The 24,761-nt window shown below is 40.5% G+C and overlaps 1 protein-coding gene across 1 annotated transcript in view; it reads left to right on the top strand.

Annotated features, from left to right (window-relative positions):
- Window positions 1-24,761, top strand: part of LOC139711530 (gem-associated protein 5-like) — a gene marked incomplete at its 5' end in the record, with an annotated part of 53,276 nt that overhangs the window by 22,218 nt on the left and 6,297 nt on the right. The window contains 12 exons of the mRNA XM_071623406.1: window positions 1,199-1,332; window positions 2,047-2,120; window positions 3,640-4,100; window positions 4,581-4,597; window positions 4,812-4,937; window positions 5,412-5,583; window positions 6,386-6,564; window positions 7,447-7,695; window positions 8,975-9,137; window positions 21,548-21,655; window positions 22,757-22,837; window positions 24,216-24,353. Of these exons, the coding sequence (XP_071479507.1) occupies window positions 1,199-1,332; window positions 2,047-2,120; window positions 3,640-4,100; window positions 4,581-4,597; window positions 4,812-4,937; window positions 5,412-5,583; window positions 6,386-6,564; window positions 7,447-7,695; window positions 8,975-9,137; window positions 21,548-21,655; window positions 22,757-22,837; window positions 24,216-24,353 (1,902 nt within the window). The remainder of the gene's footprint in view (window positions 1-1,198; window positions 1,333-2,046; window positions 2,121-3,639; window positions 4,101-4,580; window positions 4,598-4,811; window positions 4,938-5,411; window positions 5,584-6,385; window positions 6,565-7,446; window positions 7,696-8,974; window positions 9,138-21,547; window positions 21,656-22,756; window positions 22,838-24,215; window positions 24,354-24,761) is intronic.

Here is a 24,761-nt window from a genome sequence, read left to right on the forward strand (position 1 = left end):
GAAACATGAGTGTTGTGTCATTACAAAACCAAGTATCATTTTTCTCATTGTTTGCTCTGTCATGCTGACATGGTTATCAATGTTTTTGTCAAGGAAACAAATTGCTCTTATTATCATTTTTTTTCTTCAAAATTAAAAACTTTGTCTTTCATTTTACTCCTAATCTGAAAAATCTAGAACATCTGTCCTTGACAGTTTAGGTTTAAAGTATTTTTCAGAAGAACAAGTGGAAGAATCATCTGGATTGGTTGCATCACACACACACACACACACACACTTACAAGCACAAAAAAAAACATACAAAACACACACATACACACACACACACACCACACACAATTACAAGGACATCATATTTTTTGTTATTATTGCCAGGCATTTAGATATGCCGTACACAGTACAACTATATCACAGTGCTTACAAAAAGATATGTTAGCATTCAACACTTTCATTAAAGTCTTTATTGAGCTTGCAGATTTGATGGAAGTACGGAGTTAGTTTGTGATATGTTTGTAATGGGTTAAATGTCTTTGAGTCAGTTGTTTCATAGGTAGTATTTGGAAATCGAATGCACAAGGTGGATGTTTTTCCATGCTGGGAGAAAAAAAAATGATGTGGGAGGGGAGCTTGTGTACAAGAATGGCAGGATCACTACCATTCCTCAATGAGCAGAGTGCTAGTTAGCCTTTCCTCAGTGACAGACTGACACTTAGAAGCTGCTGAATTTGTAAGGCGGGGGGGGGGGGGATCTTTTCATGAAATATTGATAACTTGATAGCACCTCACTGGATAATGCTTGGCAACACCTCACGTGTCGTTATGCAGCTTTGAAAGTTGAGACAGGGCATATTTTACATGCTGTGCCATTCACTGTGACTGTAGCCTGTATGTCAGATCAGAAATGTTTTGCAGAGCTTGGCACACAGTGGTGCCTTTTGAATGGGATGGGGGTTGGGGTGTGGGAGGGGAACTCTGGAAAACAGTATAAATGCTGCCCTTTATTTTTCATTTTAGCTGGCAACTAGGTGATTTTTTACTCTTAATTCTTTGAACATCAGAAGCAAGGAATCTGCTTTAAACATGAGTGCACCTCACACTGAAGATTTGACGGTTCATTAATGGTTAAGCCGAGAGTGTCCAGGAGTAATACTCTGTATCCATATAAAAGTGTCATGCACATCTACTGTCTCGTGGGCAGATCGAGACCACAGTCCATCCCACCACCTGTACAGCTGTGGAGGGGATGGGATGATCTACCAGCATGACCCTACCAAGTTGGACCAGGAAGCTTCCAACATCAATGCCCTCATCAAACGCACCAACAACCTCCAGGTATGGGGCACCTGCTCCAAGATACAAATGTTTGTGGTTATTTTTTCTTACAAGATTCTCAATGACAGACTGTTAGTTGACTGTCTTCATATGTTTTTTTGGTACAATTAAAATGTTTTGCAACATTTTTTTTTTGTGTGTGTTTGTTTTTGTTTTACCAAGCAAGACCTGAAAAAGAGAAGAGAATTAAAAGAAAAAAAAAAACCTACTTCCAAAGGGGAATTTATTTAATAAGTGTTGGGGATTTGAAGTCACAGGGTAGCAGTTGGATTTTGCAAGGTTGTACTTTTAAAGTTTAAGGTACGGTACCAGTTAGCCAAGAGAGGGGTCTGTGTTACGTACACATTTAACAAGATACATGTATCACCATCCAAACTGCTTTAAAGACTAAGTGATCACAACAACAACAACAACAACAACAACAAAGATTCCCAATGCTACGTGTATAACTATAAAATTGCCATCCCTAAGGATTATTATCTCTCCACAGTGGTAGTTGAGATTATATGGTGATATTATCGTATTGCAAATACAAGAGTTTTCATGTAATGGCGCTCCATGCTAGTCTTAGATGCTTGAGTAGTAGAGGACATCAATAATGCAAGAAATCTAGTGCCGTACTGTACCACTCTGCACACTCGTAAACAAACAGTCCATATTGTCTGTACACCAGGAGAGTGTGTGTGATCCGTTTTGATCTTGATGATTTTGCAGCATCTGTTGCCTCAGCGGTCCGAAGTTGAATGGAAAGCTGATGGGAGAGCCGTTGCCATTGGCAACAGTGATGGGTAAGAGGCAGTTCTGTCACTAACGAAAGCATGCCTAATGTCTGCCTGTGTGGCAAGTAATTTCAATGCCCCACGGGGTGCCAAAGGCATGACATTTTTAGGTTGTCTGTCTGTCCGTCCATCCTACACTTCTTTAGTGTGACTGGGAAAAAAAAAATGTGTTATGAATCAATGAGGTGTAGATGTGTTGATTAGATTTAGGATGAAACCCCTAAAGGTCCATGGTCGCTGAAAAAAAAAAAAGGACTTTTTTTCAGCACTAATTTAATCTAGGTATGTCTAACAGTACTAAAAATTGTTAGAAAGGGTAGAAATAAAAAGAAAATGCCATTGACAGGATATGAGAAGAGATCACTCCTGCTTATGATAGTTGACTCTCAAGCATGAATCAAATGTGGTGATTGCCAGGGTAGAATATTGAGATAGCAACTTGCAATTACCTTAGGTTTTGTATTCACCATTGTTGAAAAAAAAAACACTTTTTTTTTCTTAAAAAATACAGTGGTTAAGTGGCTTCGATGTTTTGAGTCCCTGTTTATGCAAAAGCCAAACACTTCTTCCACAGTCCAGCCGAATCATCTGTGCATGTTTCGTTCTTCTGATGTTTGGTATGATTTTTTTGTCCTTCACAGTGCTTGGTAACTGATTACATTGCCCACTTTGCTCGAAAGAGCAAGTAATTGTTTAATCCCACTCTTGAGTCTGTGATATTTTTTAATAGAGTTGACTGAGCATGATCTTCTATGATGCCAAATTTTGATCAGAAATGCTTATCATATTGGGAAGATATTTAAAGGACAAGTTCACCTTCATATACATGTGGATTGAGTGAAGGCAACAATGTTAGTAGAACACATCAGTGAAAGTTTGGGGAAAATCCGACAATCCGTTCAAAAGTTATGAATTTTCAAAATATCTGTGCAACCACTGCTGGAGGAGAAGACTACTACAGTGTATGATGTCACATGCGTACAACGATATAAGGCAAATGAAAAGAGAATTTCACAGAACTTGACTTTTTGAATAAAGCGCACATTTCCTCGACTTGTTACTGACTTATGTTAGGGGTGATATTATTCCCCCTGACTTCTGAAAGAGAGAAGTCGAGTGTTCTTTTATTATGTGAGAAAAGTGAGAATATCTTGAATTTTCTTTATACTTTCTTTATATAGTTGTACTCATATGACATCACAAGCAATAGTAGTCTTCTCATCCAACCGTGACCGAGCAGAAACTTCAAAAATTCATAACTTTTGAACGGATTGTCCGATTTTCCTCAAACTCTCATTGATGTGTTCTACTAATATTGCTGCATTCACTCAACCCACATGTTTATGAAGGTGAATTTGTCCTTTAAGTTGAGATGCTATGATGTAGGAAGGATTGATATCCATTTGACTTATAGATACATTTTGTTTTTTCATACAAAATAATGCTTTTGCTACTTGTTTCATTTTGCCAAAAATAAGACAGCAGTGATGGTCATGTTTGTGGAATATTCCTCTCTTCACTTTGCTAGATCCATCGAAATCTTGGCGCCACCTGATCTGCGCATTCTCTGCACAATTCATGTGCAGAACAAAATCATCAACTGCCTTAGATGGTATCTGGATGATATTGCCAGCAACCAACCAGTGGGGGCAGGTGGTGATGGGAGGGTGGTGGGTGATTCCAGAGCAAGTTTGCCCCCATCCACCACAGACCAAGAGGAGGAAATACTTCCGGATGGATCCAATGATGCGACATCAACATCTCAGAGCAGTGCCTCCAAAATTTTGCTCCATGTGGGAGACACTGGGCCAGCATCAGAGGTTGGTGATCCCGGAGGAGGAGGAGGAGGAAGAGGAGGAGGAGGAGGAGGGGCATCTTGGGTGGAAGGGATGCCACTAGGGGACTGGAGTCCACCAAACAGGAGATTCTGGCTCGCTTCTGGCTCCAATGAAAATGAAGTGGAGATTTACGATCTTGCCAGCCTGTTTGGTGAGTTCAATCATCTCGTAAGCACTGCTGAGTGGGCACGAAGTGGTTCTTGGGTGCTGGAGGTATACAGAATGGATGGTGACATTCTATTTAGAAACTAGTGGCCTAAATTAAGGGATAAAGATTTACTTTAACATTCTGCATAGAATACTGAAAACCTCAAGTAGCTATTGTGTTTTGATGAAAAATGTGAAAATATCAGGTTTGAGTTCTGCCTTGATTACTGTCTTTAAGTCATGAACCCTGTAAATGCAGCTAGAAGAAGAGGAGGAAAGGAAAAGGGAGAATGGAAGAGGAAGACAGAGGAGTTTGGTTGTTTGGTCAGCGAGATGAAAACTCCAGAAATGCACAAAAGGAGGAATTTTGTGTCAGGTTATAGTTACAGTATTGAATATTTTGATTTAGCTGAAGATTATGGCTGATTATCAATGAATATGATAGAATATTGGAAGGTTTGACGTGTTAATTCTGAGAATGTAGAGAATGAGAGGAGACCAGTATTCAGAAGGTAAGGAGCGAGAGGTAATTAGTTGGGAGGGTCATTTATACACCCTTTACAGCCTGTTGAAAGAGTAACACTTTTCCTCTCAATGTGAACTTTTCTTTAAGAAGAATGGTATAGATGAAATTTGTGGTGACTGCCTTTAAAAGAAAGAAAGAAAAAAACTTCTTTGATTCTCTTTCGCTGAAGGTGAAGATACGATGCACCAGTTGAGTGTCCCAATGACGTCGAGTCACCAGACGCTTCGGGGTCACTCAGCGAGGGTCACAAGCTTAACTTGGAGTCCTCATGGTGATGGAAGACTTCTGTCTACATCTTATGACAACTCGGCACAGGTAAAGTCATTCTGATCCTGTTGAAATTGTTTTACTCTTTCTACTCAGTTTCCTAGATGATGGCTTTTGTATCTCTCTGGTATTGATTCCGGAGTTTTGCCCAAGCACGATTTCAGCTCATTGAGAGCCATAGAGAAATACTTGTTTTTGACTGGACCATTTACAACATATCACATGACATTGCCTTCAGTTATAGTTGATAGAATCTGTCACCCCTTTTCTATACCACTCCTGGGTTAGTGGAGAAGTAGTTTTGCTACCGACTTCTTTGAAGATGTCAAGATTCCACATGTGATCACCAAGATTACTGGAATACGCTGCAAAACTAGATTTTCACAGTCAAATTCTCTCTTTAACTGTGCAGAAAACAACATTAGCTTTTCCACATGAACATTTATCAATTCAGATGATGAAGCAAGTATTTTCTTAACAGATACATGAATATTCTGTCTCTATGTGTTCTGCTGCTGACAGATCTGGGACGCAGGAAGAGGAGAACCCATTGCCAACTTTCAGGGTCACTCTGGGAGAGTCTTCTCAGGCCTATGGTCTTGCACCAGTCCGGACATCATCTTGACCGGCGGAGAGGACTTCTGTGTCTGTACATGGCGTATTTCGGAGCTCAAGCATGTTCGCCCTCCAAAGGGTAGGTACAAACTCTACATGTACCCCCCTCCAGGTTGTTGCCTGTTAGAATTATGGTTGATGCGAATACTGTCCGACCTCTCCTATCCGAACGTGTTGGGACCGGTGCTCATCTGGATAAGGGATTAGGCCGGATATGGGAGACTCAATATTTAATGTTCGCAGCTGCCTACCCAATGGTAGCTATACATGTAACCTATTGCAGGTAGCGTACACTGCGGAGATTTGGGGTTAGTGAGTGTCTGAATGCATGTTGTTAAGATGAAAATTAAATGTGAACTTATGTTAATTATGTTGGGAATAATATGTAATTCATATGAGTTTGTGTAGGAATTTCGTTTGAGTTTGAAATCCCCTTTTCTCTGTAATTATTAGATTGGGGGGGGGGGGGGTGGAATCTACAACACTCTGAGATTGCTTCCGGATAATAGAGAGATCTGGATAAAGGGAGGCCGGATAGGAGAGGTCAGACTGTAATCTCTAAATAAACAATCACAAGTTCTATTGGTCAACCTCTCTTCATCACTTTGCAGGACAGTCAAAGATGACATCAGTGACCGGTGGGTTTGGTATTAATGGAAGCAGACGAGATTTGATGGTCAGAAATCTTTGCATGGATGTTTGTGATATGCAATAAACTTCCCTGTATTGATGCTACACATGAATTGGAAGTCAAGTGATGAGAACACTGATCCTGAAAATCCCGAAAAGAAAGTTGATGTTGATTCTTGTGTGTTAAAGTGGGAAGCAGATGACTTACTGATTATACCAAAATTATCATCATCCTTTGTTTGTTTTTTCAGCCACTAAGAAATTATTTGGAGGACACAAGAGGCCCAATAAAAAGGGTAAGAAGTTGAAAGGCCACAATCTCACTCAGGACTCCCAGAGGGAGAACTCAAGGGATGCTGTCTCCATGGCAACTGAGAGTCAAGTGCTGGAGAGTAATAACATTGCACAGCAAGCAGGAAGTTCACCAAATGTAAGTACAGGTGGTGGCCTTGAGTTCATTTTCTTTTTCAGTATTGTGGAGACTCTGTATAACTACCTATCTCCAATACAGAGCTCGACCCTATTTTTTTTTTTTTTTTTTTCTGGTGGCCCATTTGGGCCAGTATGGGCTGGTAAAATCTTTGAATCTGAAATTTTGTTGGCCCATAAAGGAAATGTAGTGGCCTGAAATAAACGGAAAGATAACAATCCATCTTTGTCAAGCCCACCGGAGGTGAGGGGAGACTAAGGGATCGCCTGTGGCGTCTGTCTGTCCGTCATCCGTCCGTCGTTCGTCCGTCCGTCGTCCGTCCGTAATGCTACAAAAACTTGAATAACTCTCTACTGAGGACTTCAATTTCAGTGAAACTTGGAGGGAAGAGTGGTTATACAAAGTTACACATTTTACCAAACATGGAGGTCACCTCAAGGTCAAAGGTCACAGACAGGGGTCAACAAACTTTTAGGGCCCAATGTTAAGTTTTTACGGCGCGTTTCGATTATGGCTCATAACTTTTGATCCATATGTCCGTTTGTAACCGAACTTAGCTGGTAAATGTCCCTTGGGGAGTTGAAGGTCAACACAAGGTCAAAGGTCATAGACGGGGTCAATGAGCTTCAGTGAGTCGGAAAAACAATTTCTTCTACGTGAATGGGCGAGACACATTATGGCACTTGCCTTGTTAATCCTAAGTGCCTGATCGGGCTACCAAAAGATAGCCTTTGTAAAAATTTGCTGGCCCAACATCAATTTGTAGTGGGCCCAGGCCACCACTGATGGCGAGCCCTGTCAAATAGAGGTACCACACAGAGTTAGAGTACTGGCTAAGTTTGTTGAAAATCATTGAGGAGATCTTATTTGCTTTCGCTTCAGGTCAGCAAGATGGATGTGGTAGCTGAGGCGACCGCATTGTCATCCAACCACCTGCAGGGGGCTGGTGAGGTGATGCCTTCCCTGGAAGAACGAGGGGCGGAGAGGACCAGCCTGGAGGGGATGAAGAGAGACCTCATGGCTCAGGTGGAGGAAATGGAGAGAATGATGGGCAAAGATGCAAGAGTGGAAGATGGTGGTGGAAGAGGGGAACAAGATGATGAAAAAGGTCTTGAGGAGGAGGAGGAAGAGGTGAGGAATAGGATGAGATTTTAGTGCCCAGCTTAGGAGCATCCGTACTCAGATATGCCAACTTGTTAACTTTATTTCTTTTGCAGTGTTATGTACTATTTGTTGCTGTAAATACTGCAAGCCATGCATGTTAGCCCATTGAGGACGGGCTGATTTTGCTATAACATGCATTGCCCAAAGACACCTGCTGGAATATTCTCGGGACTTGTCTTCAACGGGTGAAAGATCTGGCTTCATTCGTTCATCATGAAGAGCAGGATGCATTATACATGAAGTGGTTTGCCCCACGTACATACAACTGGACCGCATGGAAGACCAGCTCATGCAGCTGAAGAAGGGCTAACCAGCCATCATGTTAGATGGAAAATGGAAACAACAAACAAATAAACAACAAATGAGCTGAAGTTTAAAAAGAAAAGAAAAACATAAGAAAACTTTTGAGTTGATGAGTATTCATCAAAGAAACATGCTTCATTATATTAAAAAAAAAATTTGCATCTTTGCTTGAAAACGATTTGACTTTTGATTTCTACACATTGAACTAAAGACACTTGTTTGTGTTCAATCTTTAATTAAGTTTATTCCTTGTTAAAAGTACCGTTACTTGAAGAGAGAGTTGATGATATAGATTTGTTTTTTTAAAAATTATTTATTTGAGTTTTTGTTTTCGCTCTCTACATGTCATTCAATGAATGTGGTAGTCATTTAAAATTTAAGCATAGATTTAGTGTCTTGTAAGGGAAATAACTAAAACTTGGAATGGAATGAAGTGAAATCTAGCAATCAAGTGCAAAGTAGAGTATGCAATTGATGCGTAGAAGAGTCATTACTAACTCTTTCTTTCAGGAATGAAAGATTGTGAAAAAAAAACATGTGAAAAACACGTGCAGAACTGAAGAAACATCAATAGAATTTAACAGGTACCCTCATGTGACACTTGATCTTTGTAATGTTATATGGGGAAAGTCCCTTATTCGTGGTGTCAAGAATCAGATATAAGTGCATTCCAGATTTAGTCAAATGTCTCAATTGTCATCCCCTGTTTGCATTGCTGCAATTAAATAGATTGGTGCTAAAATACTTATGCTGTTGTCAAACCTCAACTTTCCCCCTCACACAGATAGAAGACTGAGGTCAGGATACATCTGAAGTGGGGGGGGGGGGGGGGGAGGGGAGAGAGAATGATAGGTTTTGCTCTCTTCAAATATGGCGTTATGTTCAGTTTTGTCATGTGTTAATGATTGCCAGCCCTGCTTCTCTTTCCTTGTTTGCCTTTTAGGATGCTTTTCTGGAAGGAGAGCCTGCAAAGGAGAGAGGAGATGTTATTGGTGCATGTCTTGAAGGTGTAGGGCTCCCTCAGGAGATGGGGAGGGGAGAGCCAGCGAGTGCTGTCCAGAGCCAAGGGGTTGTCAGAGACATGTCTGGGCCATCAGGAAGGAAAGGTAGAGTACTATTCTATTCAATTCCTTTCAAGTCGAGTAATTCAAAGTATTTAATTTTTCGACAGAACACAAATTAACAAGGTATGTAGTTGGAATGATATTACAGTGAAGTCAATTTGCAAATACACATGTATCATTCTTTTGATATAAATGCTTGCAATACAATTGAAGGTACATTTCAGACATATTCTGGAAAAAATATATTGTATTAACCAAGTGTCATTCTTGGCCCCACCTGTGTGCCAGATGGTTCCATGTTCTTTCTCTTCCTCAAACTACCTTATTGATTCATTACCCCTGGATAAGATTTCCTCCCGATCCCCCAACAGTTTCCCCTGGTTATGGACACCCTCATTAACCTCAAGGATCCTCAACCTTGTAACATTACCACTCTGGTCTATCATTACAAGGATGCTCTTGTCCCACATAGGCATGCTTTTAACCCTCAATGTATACTTTTGCTAGGCGGGAACTTTCCCACATCTTTTGCTGGTGGGTGTAATTACCGTGTAGATTGGCTAAGGGCAAAGCCACTGGGGAGTTAGTGCAATAGTCTCTTAACCATAAAAGGGCCAGGCTTTTTTGGCTATGCTAAGACCGGGGATGGATTCCGCCCCCCTCCGAGATCTCGGCCATCGGTGGTGCGTTCGCGATGAAAGTTTGCATGCTTGAGATCCACGTCATAATCTACAAGATTGTGTCATAAGATTTTTTTAAACAATCAATTTCTAATTTTAATTAATTAATTATGCAAATTAAGCTCAAGATCATATTTTATCCTAAATAGTAAGCATTGAGAGTCTAATTTTTGATCTGTAATTGAACATCACAAAAATTCCAAAACTCATTTCAATTCTTATGTATTTTATTGTTTTCAGAATTTCTTATGTATTTCTTTGTTTTTCAACTTTTGTTTTTTCTTTGTTTTTTTATTGGAAATTGTCACTGACCACTTTTCTACCATAATTAGCATAAAATTAATCAATGAAAGTGTTTAATTGTAAAAATAATCAGGTTTTTATGACTTTCATGACAGAGCACTGTTTTCCATAGGAAATGTACACAAAATCACAAAATTGTGCCCATTTTGGGGCGACATTCCATTACAAAAATGGGCACGGCTTCGCAAAAGTATGCGCGGACGTTGCAAATTTGGTCTCAAAAGTTGCGCGAGACTTGAACAAACAAAGTAGAGAAGCCTCGCGACGAGGCCTTCTCGCGTTACAGAATTATAGCGCAAAACATCGAGGGGGGGCGGATTCCGCCCCCTCCCAGCCCTTTTAGGGTTAAGGTGCCTAAGGCTATTGAGATGAACAAGGGATGGACAAGATTATTAAAGGGAGAATGATACCCAAACATATACCAGTATGTGAAGTGAGGGAATGCTGAGATATTAGTAAAACACATCAACAAAGATTGAGGAAAGTCAGACAATCTGTACAAAAGTTTTTGAGTTCATACAGTTTTGGTGCAGCCATGACTGGATGATGTGATGTTACATATGGAAAATGTTATAAAGAAATTATAAAGACAATTCACCTTATTTTCACTTATCTAGCATAATGAAAGAGCACTTGACCTACAGGGGGAATGGTATAACCCCAAACATGTCAGTACAATGTGTAGTGTACAATGAAAAAATGAGATTTTGAGAATTCTCTTTATATTCTGTTTATATTGTTTTCCGTATGTCAAGAACTGTAGAGTCTTCTCATCCAGCACTGGCTACACTGAATGGATTATCCAATTTTCCTCAAACTTTGCTGATGTATTCTACTGTAGAGTAACGGTTGATTACACTGCATCTACGTAGAGTTACTCTACTCACCGAGATAGTGTAGACGTCTAGGAGTCAACTGGGGAATGTCAGGAGTAGGCAAGACTGCTATGCGATGACACAGGCTAAGGGTAGAAGGCTATAGCCGCCGAAGATCCCGGGCGAACTGAGGCGTCACCTCTGGAAGCGAAAACGTCCGCTGGATTAGCGTCGTGATGCTAACACACGTTAGCTAAAACTAAATGCGTAGGTTACGTCCACAGATATTGCACACTCCCGGTAAAAATCCACAAAACAGAACGATGTGTTTCCTTTCGCGTGGGGAAAATGGTATTCCAAAATATGAATATTCCGAAACACTGCGAAGTCAGAACAACAGCTTGGAAGAGGACAGTATATCCAATGAGAAATATCCACGGAAGATGACGATAAACAGGTTCCCGTTGATAGCGATACGAAAATTACTAAACTCTTATAACGCGACTGCAGACCTACGTGAAGTTACGTGACTGAGTACTAAGAGCGAAGTGACGAACATCGAAAATGACATCGCGAGCGCGACCTCAGCAATCGGTGACCATGGCCGAAAAACAACGTTCATTGGTTGCCGTGAAAATATTCTGATTACTGATTGGTCCATGGTCTTAGCGAATTTAGGTGGAGCGAACACACGAAACGTTGAATGTTGACACTCGCTAAAATGTAACATTGGCACGCGAAGTGTGCTGAATTAAGATCACATCACGTCTACCACCGAAAAGGAAAACAAAGGAAGTAGGTCGTCTCGTTATTCTATAACATGCGGTCAGTAACCCAGTATGTACAAAAGTGCAAGGTCACTACCAACGGCGTAAATCCGTTCCGAGGAGTGGGGGGGATGATTATCGGCGATACCCGTCACATGCCTGCACGAGCAAAAGCCCACTGTTGCAGGAAAGGTTTGGAATGACACAAGTAAGAAACAATTAACTTTTGGTAGTGATCCAATAATTTTGGGGGAATATATGAAGGATTTTTGACATTTTGGCAGGTAGGATCAATGAACTTTGGAGTTCAGACTGCGCGTAGGTTTGCATGCGCGCACCAAGGTGCTTGCTCTAGTTTCTGCTAGGCCGAGGCGTGCTGTGCAGCTGAGGGTTTATGACGTAACAAAGGCTTCTATATTGGGAAATCGGGCAATTTTTCAGCATGTATTGACCGATTCTGTGACGCGCTATGTGTATTTTTGGCATGGGCAGCGCCATACTGGGTGTATCATCCGACCCCCCCTCCGCACTCCCCCACCCCTCTCCCTACATTAGCACGCGCGCAGAATGGAAAACTGCGTTAGCCAATGGGCGTCTCGTACTGAGCGCGCGAATGCTTGCTAGTGCGCGAACCTTTGTTACAAGTGCGTGATAAACATGTTGCCCGGGGGTGGGGGAGAGCAGGGGGGGTCGGCTGATACACACCGATACACCCACTATGGCTGCGCCCTGTGCCGCAAAATGTCTGCTGCCCTCAACGAACCCGAATCGGTCAATAGACCTGTGGGTGGAAATCACTAATCTCTATGGAAGAGCCCAAAGAGCTTTTCCTCATTGGTAGAGAGAGGAGAAAAAATCTCTTTGGGAAGAGCAAGATCATAGGTGGAAAGTATACTTACTTGGCGGAGGTCTGCGCTCTCAGAGTGCTCTTCTAGTTATCATTATCATTGTCCCCGCCGAACGAGTTCGAGCAGGGGACTATGAAACGGGCTCCGTACGTGTGTGTGTCCGTGTGTGTGTGTGTGTGTCCGTGTGTATGTGTGTGCGTCCATGTGTGATCAAAATGTTCAATTTGATACTTCTCTGTCATTTATGAGCCAATATTGATTCTGTTTGCTTTATATGATAGCACTACATGGGAGCTTTGAAACTTCTACACAGAATTAGTTGTGACCTTTGACCTATATTGTACATTTTGCACAAAATGCTACTCCTTCGCCATTTCTAACCTGATTTCAATTCCATTTGCTTTATGTGATGGCACTAGGTGAGGGCTTCAAAACTCCAACACAGAATTTTGACCTTTGACTTCTTTGACCTTTGACCTTGATTTTTGACTTATATTGTACATTTTGCTACAAAATGCTACTCCTTCGCCATTTCTAACCCGATTTCGATTCCGTTTGCTTTATGGGATGGCACTAGGTGAGGGCTTCAAAACTTGTACACAGAATTTTGACCTTTGACTTCTCTGACCTTTGACCTTGATTTTTGACCTGTATTGTACATTTTACTACAAAATGCTACTCCTTCGCCATTTCTTACCTGATTTCGATTCCGTTTGCTTTATGGGATGGCACTAGGTGAGGGCTTCAAAACTTGTACACAGAATTTTGACCTTTGACTTCTTTGACTTTTGACCTTGATTTTTGACCTGTATTGTACATTTTGCTACAAAATGCTACTCCTTCGCCATTTCTAACCCGATTTCGATTCTGTTTTCTTTATGTGATGGCACTAGGTGAGGGCTTCAAAACTTCTACACAGAATTTTGACCTTTGACTTCTTTGACCTTTGACCTTGATTTTTGACCTATATTGTACAGTGGCTACAAAATGCTACTCCTTCGCCATTTCTAATCCGATTTTGATTCCGTTTGCTTTATGTGATGACACTAGGTAGGGCTTCAAAATTCCTACACAGAATTTTGACCTTTGACTTCTTTGACCTTTGACCTTGATTTTTGACCTATATTGTACATTTTGCTACAAAATGCTACTTCCGGCAGGGACATATATTACGCACCGCGTAATTTCTACTTTTCCTTGTTGTTATAGTCATCATTATTGGTTATTCCTAGTTGACCCTTCGTAAGACTATCTTTGCAAACATGTACAGCGTGTCCCAGAAAAAACGAAACCGAGTTTCATTGCAATTCTTTGCGATCATAATCATACATTTGCTCTATGAGATGTACATCGATTGAAAGATACACTACTCTTCTTTCATCTGATGCACAATACGTTGTTCATAATTCATGCATGACTGAATTAGAACGACAATAGACAGTGGTGCTACTAAATTTTGATTTGCATGAGCAAATGGCGACTTTGAATGAATTTTTCAGACTTTTTCTGCAATCTTTTGTGAAAAATAAAATCATAGATTTAACATCTATTCTTTTTCCTTTCATGTGATATCCCATGCGTAAAAAAATGATCAACGCCTGCTCGAGAAAACTTAATTTGAAAATATCCTTACATTTTACCCAGTAGATAGACAGTAAAAAAGGAGCAGTGTAGCTTTCCCGACGCCTGACCAACTTGGCAGGTAACAATGGCCTTCATACTTCAATGAATTTACACAACCATGAAGGGAGGGGGTAAAAGGGAATGTTACAGATGGTTCGGTTGTGAATAGGTTCGTAAATTAGCACGTGATCATGAGCTTGCCTGACCATGCAGCTAACTACAGAGTATAGGGTGTTCAACAGCGGAATGTTTGGGAAGGTGGGGTGGGAGTAACGGATAAAAAAAAAAAACGTTCCGAGGGCCCCCCCCCCCCCCCCCCCCCCCCCCCAAAAAAAAAAGATGACTTTCTGCCCGGCACTTGCGCCTTTAAAATGTTAGAAGCGCAAGTTCAGTGATAAATAAAGTGATGTACCCTCTCTTTCTGCTTCGCTTCCCCCTTCAAAAACTTCAAAACCCTGTCAGTGATGAAGGACTTACCACGCGTGAGGGAAATGTAGAGAGGAATAATAACAGTGAAATAAGTTTGAGGTATAAAATCATTAAAATGTGTATCATTGTTGTAATGTTGATTTCCCGTAGCCTTTGGACTGCGTGCAGCCTGAGAATATTTATTTTTATTTATTTATACAGTGTTCTTTACCCAGGGTAGCCCCATCTGTGGTTTACACACTGTTATCCTAGGGGGCCCTGCAACAGAAAGACAAAATATAACAGTTCAGCAAACACAAAATAACAAATCAAGGACATTCCTTTTTACATCATAACATCAACACAATTTCAATACTCTATATGAATGAAAAGAATAAAAAATTAATCTTTGGCGATAATAATACACAAACTCACATTATTAAAAAAAAAAAAAACTTAACATTAAACAGGAATATAAGAAATACCTGAATTCTACCCCAAGTGAGAAGTATGCTGTTAAGAATGCTTGAAGAGAAGTGGCGTTTTGGACTTCAGCGGGGAGCTGATTCCAAATACATGATGCATAGTGTGAAAACGATTTTTTTTCCTGCTTGAGTTTTAACTTGTGGAATTATGAGACCATTAGTACTTAATATGTTTCGTGTACGATATGAATGTATGTTATCAAGGGGCTTAGTGAGTTCTTGCACATATTCGGGCATGTTGCCATGAAGTGTCTTAAAGACTGCTTTACAAGTGTTCAAACGCCACCTCTCTTCAAGCGTCATCCAACGTAACCTTCCAAGCACCTGGTTGGTTGGCACTGTGTGATCCACTCTCCTTACCACTCTGGCCATATTCTTGTGTCGTTTGATAAGCACATCTTTAAGGGTTTGTGAGCAGTTTGACCATGCACAAGAACAATAATCAAAATACTCTAGGATTAAAGAATAATCATGATATTAGTCTTCAATTATTGGTTATGTCTCATAGCTTATTCTAAATAAATGACAACAAAGGGCTGTCCGCACTCTCTGTAAATACCCCCCCCCCCCCCCCCCCCGAACAACATTCACTGTAGCACTGTGGTTGTTTTGTGTGAATTCAATGGTGCAGATGAGCCCATTGTCTAATGCTAAGTCAGGAGAGCTGAATGCTTGTTTTCTTCGACTATCCGTAGAATTGGCAGAAATGAAGCATGCTTTCATACAAAATTTTCTCAAGCATGCGTTATTCATATTTGACGCGTAAGGTCTCATATGAAAGAAGAGAATATGAATATTTTGGTTATGAACTTTGTTTTTCAAAATCGTAACGTTAAAAGTCTGAAAAATTCACTTAAAGTCACCAGAAAATTTGGTAGCACCACTTTTCATTGTTCTAACTCAGTCATGCATGAACAATGAACATTTAGTATGTTCTACGTCAAATGAAAGAAGAAAAGTTTATCTTTCCATTGATGTATATCTCATAAAGAAAATGTATGATTTCAATAGTAAAAAGTTGCATGGAAACCCGGTTTCGTTTTTTCTGGGACACGCTGTATGGAAAAATGAAATGACGAGATATCGTGGTAGTGGTCATATCCAGTAGTGGTTGTAAAGTAATAATAGTAATAGGCATGGTAGAAATAATTGTTGTTTTCCTTTCATATCATTTCCATACACAAAGCGTAACGGCTGATCGGGCAATGTTTAGATTTTTAAAACATGACAAGGGGACTATACGGACTACGGGAAAAAACAATTGAAATCCACGAAAGTACTGAAAGACGACAGCTCACCTGACACATTTGCTGACCTTGCCTGCAGTGTTGAATTCAGTTGCTCAAGGATTGCGATAGGCTTCATGGCCATTTGCAGACCAAGGAGAGTATGGCCCTTTTCAAACCTGTCGAAAAGCCCGTTGGCTTTCACCGATGTTTCACCTGTACCAGATGTCGACAGCTCCTGCAAACTGCAGAGAATGATTCCGTAATTGTCCAGCACTGAGGCAATTGCTGGCAGTCTGCATAGCCACCGAGTAGGACACAGGGGTCAGACGGAGGCAACCTTCGCAGGATGTGTTGATTCTTCGGATGCGACTGATTTGAAGAGAGCCTGAAAATTACCATGTAAAAGTTTTCTTGTCAGTTTGAAAATTGGCACATTACTTTACGTAATACAATGAATGAGTTTACGAACTAAACAAAAAAAGATAAAAGAGAGAGAGAGAGAGAGAGATAACATGTTGCTTCCACTTATGATAAAAACAGAACAAAAATTGTAAACAGTTCACTTCCTAAGAAAAGATTAATTAAGCCGTACCTAATATCTGTACCTGAGATTGTTCAAAGACATTGCGACGAATCTTTCACAAAATGATGATTGTCTTCAATAGCTCGTGCGTGAGACAGACGTTAGACAGTGTTGACAAAGATATTTAAGAAATGACGTCAGAAAGTCAGAAAAAAATAAACAGTTAATCCTTATTAAGATTAAGAATTCGTTTGAGCACTGAACTTCAACTTAAGTTATCTTATTTCAAACTTTCTTCATAATGTTTTACATCATAAGGATCTGAAATCAAACGTGCATCGAATTATATTAGTTTGTTTGCGTAATCACACCTTATATTTCCCTGAACGATTGTAGAGCACTCCCAACTCATGAACCCATTGAACCGCATCCGGGATGATCGGGCATGCCTCGACACCATGTCGAACCACAAGGTTCGACATATGAGCGCCGCTGTGAAAGTTCAATGCTAGTTTCTGTTGCTCTTTCACCTTGGCCTAACAACCATTGTAAGGGCCCTGCATGTTCGAGGCCCCATCGTAGGTTTTAGCCCGAAGATCACTGTGTGACAGGGAAAGCCGCATTAGAACATCAAAGATTACCGACGCAATGGTATTACCAGTCGTATCTGGCAGTTCATATAGACCTACAAAATCCTCTTTGACATGCAGCTCTGCGTCAACATGACAGAAACATATCGATTCTTGCTACGTCGATGTTATGTCCTGGGTTCCATCCACCATGACTGCAAATATGCCATCCTTCTGTATAGCTTTGGCGACACTTGTGACTACTTCCCGAGCAAGTATCTCAATGATTTCTCTTTGGGCCAGGGGGTTGTGAAAGAAGTGGTGCGTCGCAGGTGTCTACTCAAACTCTCGTCGTTGACTTTCATAAGCTCAAGAAGATGGTAAAAATTCCCCTCATCCTCCAAATGTCCCCTAAAGGCGTGACCCTGTCTAAGAAGGAATCGAAGAACTTGGATGATGATCAAAAGCGAGTGCTTGGCTTCCTGTTGTTGCCGATGACACTGGTCACTGAGTTGGGCTCCAATACACGGTTGTTTGGAAGCCTGCAGCTGAAGCACAGCGAAACGATGACATGAAGAGGTCTGGTGACTCTCAAACCTCTGCATGGCCTTTTTCCAATTTGTAAACCCAGCACTCGAGAAGGCTGGTTCCTTTACTTTCAAGAGTTGCAGAAGTCCAGCAGTTTCAGCTTTAGCACAGTCAAAACACAAGATGCTTTTCTTCTGTTCATCGTAGTGGAGCCATGGATAGGTTTGAAACCATTTATCTTGGAAGTAAATTTTCTGATTCTCTTGTTACCTTTGGAGGGATGACGCGAGCAGGAGGATGATTGGGCTTGGTGTGGGATAAACTTGTTGGGTTTTCTTCATGGATTTCAATGGCAGGATCACTTTCACGCTCTTTGTTGGAAGTTTCGGGGTTGTCATCTGGAGGGATGACGCGAGCGGCAGAATGATTCAACTTTGTGTTGGATAGAAGTGTTGGGTCTTCTTCATCAATTTCAGGGTCAGGATCGCTTTCACGCCCTTCGTTGGAAAGTTTCGGGGTTGTCATCTGGAGAGATGACGCGAGCGGCAGGGTGATTCAACTTTGTGTGTTGGGTCCTCTTCATGAATTTCATTGTCAGGGTCACTTTCAAGCCCTTCATTAGAAGTTTCTGGGTTATCATCTGGAGGGATGACACGAGCAGGATGATTCAACTTTGTGTTGGATAGAAGTGTTGGGTCCTCTTCATGAATTTCAGTGTCAGGATCGCTTTCACGCCCTTTGTTGGAAGTTTCAGGGTTGTCATCTGGAGCGATGACGCGAGCGGGAGAATCATTCGACTTGGTGTGGGACACATTTGTTTGGTTTCCTTAGTGAGTCAGAATGGTTGGATCCTTTGGCACAAACGACCTATTACAGTCGAAAAAGACATAGACATTTGTGTATAGCATGGGTAAACGTCAATTGTGTGCGTGTGTGTGTGTGTGTGTGTTTATACTCAGATTAGATGTATGCACAAATATATACTTGTTAAGAATATTATATATATACTGTATATACACATATATCATATACGTATATAACAACAATGCTATGTGCGTCATGCGCGTATATAGCAATGTATTTTTATAAATAGTATATATATATAGCATAGTATTATACAAACAAGCACTTGAAACTTTTGTTGAGTTTGAGTTCAGTCTTCATTGATATTTCACTTTCTACCATACCCCTATTCTCCACAAGTGTTGCTTATAAGCTGTATACGTATCAGCGCTCTCCTTGACAATGCAGCTCCGGGGCAATGCACTACGCGCATGACGCGCATCAGCATTGTTGTTATGATTCATGTTTATCATTGTCCATCATTGTCTTTGCACTGACGAAGGTCCTGAGGCAGACCGAAAATTTTGTAATAAACAATTTTGTAATCGTTGGAACCATGGCGTACTTGAGGCTCTTTCTTCTAATAATTATATATATCATGATATATACGCATGTGTATATGTGTAACGCACATACCTTAGGGTATGTATGATGTCTAACAATATTCTGATTTTCACTTCTTATTAACGTCACAGTCACTCTGCAAAACAGAAGACGACAGACAAGCGAACAACCTCATTTTCCATAACAATCACAGTTTTTATCCCGAAATATCAAGAAGTTTCCTTTTCAAAGACCTTTGCAAGAACTTACCTTTTCGTGAAAAAGGAATGCAGCGTTTTTTGTTTATCTATCTTCTTTGTTGCCTTTGCAGGGAGCTCACTGGAATCTGAAAAGTTCGAAAGTTGCATTGTATTACGTGACCAGATAATTAATTTGTATAAGTTAGTGTAGATTAAGAATTTGATAAAAACATGAGTTGGTGTTCTCTAGTATTCCTACCAATTTCATGAAAAGTAAACCACAATAACAACATGGTTTTAAAAGGCTTCATCCATCCACTTGTAGGCTACTCAGTGATTTACACTAGAGAGTTGTTTCATTTTAAAAGAAGAGATAATTCTATTAAATTCAATTTCTTTGAAATATATTACGGCAATTTCAAAATATGCACCTCAGTCAGCCCATAGAAGAAAAGAAACGGCAAAAATTTGGATCCATTTATAAATTTCCGCAGAAGTTAATTTGATTAATATAGTGAAACGGGTGGATAAGTAAATTCAATAATACGCGATGCGTAATGATATATACCAGGCCAGAGAAGAAGTAAAGTTTAACATTTTGAGCATTACCATCATAACAATATACTAGTACTGATCATAATAATATTATACTCCGACGGAGCACACATACACAAACGGACACAGCAAAAAACAGGCGCACATGGCCCGTTTCATAGTTCCATCTTGAATTTCGTGCGGCGGGAACAATAACGATCAGGTTTGATATTTTAATAGGCCTTTTATTTCATCAATTCATTATATTCATTTCACTGCATAATGAAAAGAAATATGCTTGCATAGAAAAGAGACGTTGGTGGTGTACATGAGGAAGCCAATAACAATATCATGACGTGGATTGTAATGCAGTTTTGGTTTGTTTCTAAAACATTAATTATGTAGATTGATACTAACCTGTTGCAGATCTTTTCAATGACGGTCTTGCTCGTTTAGTTGTTTTTGACGTCTTTGCTTTTGTTGTCTTCAATCCTAAGTGGTTAGGATCTAAAGAAAAAATGAAAACATTCAACTCTTTTAGCATTTTAAAATAAGTGCGGTGTCTATGCATGTAAATAATAGAGAAAAATCAAAATTAAAATCAGCATGCTGAGACTTGAGAGATTGATAGTATGGCATGATGAATTACATGTAATGCTGCATATTGAGTAAAAAATAAAGAAAATTGAAGACTCTTTTTTTCATATTGCGTATGTACTTCACTGTACGTGATTTATGGTGGAGGTGTCGTGGTCGAGCTGGATAAGAGCGCAAATCTTTGAATCACGTGAGTGTGGTTTGGATTTGTGGGTTCGAGCCCCACGAAGCCCACCCAACACGTCTGCCCTTCAGCAAGGCACTTGTGACTTTGTTTTCTTATTTTCTTTGAATCAGTGGCAGTCTTCTTATTCAGAAAAAAAAACTGCCACCGATCTGGTGATCTGGCGGACGCGGTGGATGCATCCACTGTTCGTAGTCTCGCGGCATCAGATGTATCGCTTGGCAAAGACAATTAACAGCAAATTACAAAGACAATAACTGCATTCTCCGCTTAGATTATAGGCTATGCAATAATGTGTCATGCTGAAATCAATATCACCACATTTCTTTTTGTTTGTTTTTTTTGTTCATACATCTTTTTTCTTCGGAGAATTTCAGGGGGGATATTTATACAGGCCATCCCCCCTCCTTCAAAAGTGGGGGGGGGGGATATATCCCCCCCCCCCCCCCCCCCCCCCCCCCGGATTTACGCCTATGGTCACTACACTGCAAATACAATGCATTTCTACATTCACTCAATTCATATGTGCAATTAGGTTTCACTTCCCATCAAGGCTTTGTTGGTGATGTTAGGTGCCCATGAAATATCTTCTTCACGAAATGTCATTCAAAGATTAGGGGTGGTTCTAATACATGTAAAAGAAGAATGTGTAAAAGATGAATACTCAACAAGATGATCTGCTGGTACATTTGATGAATTATTCTCCCAAAGCCACCTAAATCTTTTCAGAATTCAATGTCTGTATTGTTGTATGCTTGTGATGATTTTTGCAGGTCGACATAAAAGATACAAGTCACTCTTCCCAGTGAGTGGAGCCAAGGACAACAGAGGGCGCTCTTTCATGCAACAAGACTGCATCGACTTGGCAAAGATGAAAAGAGGTAATTCTCTCTGACACCCATGAAGAAGCAGTGTTTACATGTGTGCAAATACGTGATGTTACTACTGTGTTCTCAAGTGACTTTGTAATCTTTTGGGGCTGCATTTACCCCTGATAGCAGAGGTTCGATTATGCTCGTATATTACCTTCTGTTTTTACTGAGCAAGGGTACTACATTTAAGAGGCATCTGTGCTCAATTTTTCATTTGATGTTGGAGGCAAACAAAATCAGGAAATGTACTGTAAACTGACATTTTCTTGATTGAATCCACTGCATGACAAGGTGAAGTCATAGTTGCATACTTTGAATCCAGCAGCGTTATGCCACCGACATTTGCTACAGCATCGCAGTTTTTGTACGTACTCTACTCCTTACGTTTATCAGCAGATTTTGTTTACATTTTTGTATGGGAGCTGTATCATGGTGAAGCATGGAAACTTCTTCTTGTTCAGTTGATCAGACCTATGTCAATGGATAATGAACTTTTCCTGAGTAGTAAAGTATCAAAATAACTGTACCAGCAGTGCAATATGACAAATGACAAATTCAACCTGGGTACTTCTAAAGATGCAGGTCTAATATCATTGTGGGTTAAAGGCATAACAACCTGGGATTCAAGAGGATGCTGTTTGATGGCATGATGGTGGCTGCCATCTTCATTATGAAGATTGACGATGCAAATTTAACTTACCATTAATCAAAGTAGATCACATTTTATACACAAGTTTCTATTGCTAGTTGGCAAGTGAGCTTTATCTTGGGCAGATCCACACATAGTAGTTGGGACGAGCCAGGAACAATGGCCCAATCAAGAGACGAACTGAGATTTACATTTTTTTTTTACCATTATAAACATACATACCTTCTGAATCAGTCTTGTTTGGACATTCAGAACATGGCAGTTGCTTAGGTGCAGGTCCATGCAACAATGCCTTTTTGAATACCGAGTCCTTACCCCTTTAAATAAGACAAAGATCTGAGGTCGGTGAACATTCTATGAAAAAAAAAAAATCAACAGCAACAACACTGTACTTTTAAAAAAAATTTCTGATTAGTAATGAAATGATGTCTGGTTATGTGTTTGACGTTTAACCATCACAGGTGCTCTTTCAGATGAGTCAACCTTCCACCTTGGCTTGTTTGCCGACAGAAGGAACACCATTGGTCAGATGCAAGAAGAAGGTGAATTATTGTATAAGATGCGCTCAGGATGAGACGTGGCTGTGAGTGTTTGTGTGCATATATTTACCTCCGCCAAGGGAGGAGGTTATGTTTTCGTTACCGTTGGTTTGTTCGTTCGTTCGTTTGTCTGTGCGCAAAATAACTCAAAAAGTATTGAACTGATTGGGGTGAAACTTGCAGGAAAGGTTGAGAATGACACAAGTACCAAACGATTAATTTTTGGTAATGATCCGAGAATTTTGGAGGAATTTATGAAGGATTTTTGATATTTTGGCAGGTAGGGTCAATGAACTTGGGAGTTCAGGCTGGGCGTATTTGAGGTTTCCATGCGCGCACTAAAGTGCGTGCCCTAGTTTCTGCTAGGGCGAGGCGTGCCGCGCATCTGAGGGTTTATGACGTAATAAAGACTTCTATATTGGGGATCTTGGGCAATTTTTCAGTGGGTGGAAATCACTGATCTCCATTATGGAAGAGCAAGATTATCAATGGAAAGTAACTGCTTGCCGGAGGTCTGCGCTCTCGGAGTGCTTTTCTAGTTTCTTTTTCTATCGCTTTATGACTCTATTCGTCTGTTTTTATCTTCTTCTGTTTATCTCTTTACTTCTCTGTTCCTGTTTTCCCCTAAAGGTCTTTGTCTGTCTCTATATCTCGCTGTCTTTGTTTGTCCGTGCTAGTCTGCTTTTCTTTATCTCTTTGTCTCTGTTTTTCTGACTTACTCTATGTGTCTTACATCTTTCTGTCTCTCAGGGTGGTCCACAAGGGGTTTGAGCGTGTCGCTGCAACACGCTCAAATTCTTGTGCAACATCCTCAGAAGCCAACAACATGTTATGCAACATCTTCCAACATTGGCAACATGCTCAAAATAAAATGTAATCAACATGTGAAAAACATGTGCAGAACTTAGGAAACATCAAACTCCTTGTAAGATATGTGCGTAAAACATGACACGAAACGTTGAAGCAGCACAACGAGAACAAAGTCGCAAAATATTGCTTGCTATGTTCTCAGAATGTGCACTCCGCGCACATACAATTTCCGCAATAATCTCACATTCAGAGCTTGCAACATGTTCAAATTTTGAATTATGAACCACCCAGGTCTGTATTTCAATGATTTTCTGTTGTTTGTTTGCTTGTTTTTTTGTCCATCCTTGATGTAATGTTTTTTGTCTCTCTCCACCTCTCTTTATCTCCATGTCATTGTCTCATAGTATCTCTCTGTGTCTTTCTCTTTCTCTGACTCTCTTTCTCTCTCTCTCTCTCTCTCTCTCCATTTCTTCTGTGAATATTTCTCTAGTCTCTCATTGCAGACTTCTCTGCGGTCAGTTTTTGAGAAACATGAAATTATTGATGTTGATTTACTGGTTTTATGTTTCAGCTTCCCAGCATGCTAAGAGTGATAGCCGTGACAAGGAGTACCAGCTGGATTTCTGGCAGGGCAACATCTTGTCTGCTCTCAGAGATGCCATGCGAAGAGGGCAGATCAGCGATTGGATGGTTTCCATGGCAACTCAAGGTGAGACCAAGTGGCTGATGCCACATAGACCCATACAGAGTATTGCAAATTGCGTTTGTCTCAATAACCACCACAGTTATCATTAATGAGGTGTGTTTCTGTGTGAGAGGGGCAAATCTCATGACAGCAAAAGTTTTTTGGGTTTTTTTTTTGGGGGGGGGGGGGAGCTGAGAAATGGGAGAGGATGGGAGGGAGCTAAGGGTTCAAGAGCAAGTACATTGTATATCTGACATTTAGCAGTTTCAACTGAAATGATACCTCTGTCAGATGTTTGTGCCAATGGAATTATTTTTAGAGTGTGTTCCTCTATATATTCCCCTGGGTGTGCTCATCTAAAGTAAGAGCAATTTGATTCTAATGCATCAACAGTTGATTTTGCTCCCAGGGATTCTGTGATCTATATGTCAT

Source organism: Diadema antillarum, unplaced genomic scaffold, assembly GCF_040938485.1.
Source record: "Diadema antillarum isolate AM-2024a unplaced genomic scaffold, OU_Dant_1.0 seq00001666_RagTag, whole genome shotgun sequence".
NCBI lineage: Eukaryota > Metazoa > Echinodermata > Echinoidea > Diadematoida > Diadematidae > Diadema > Diadema antillarum.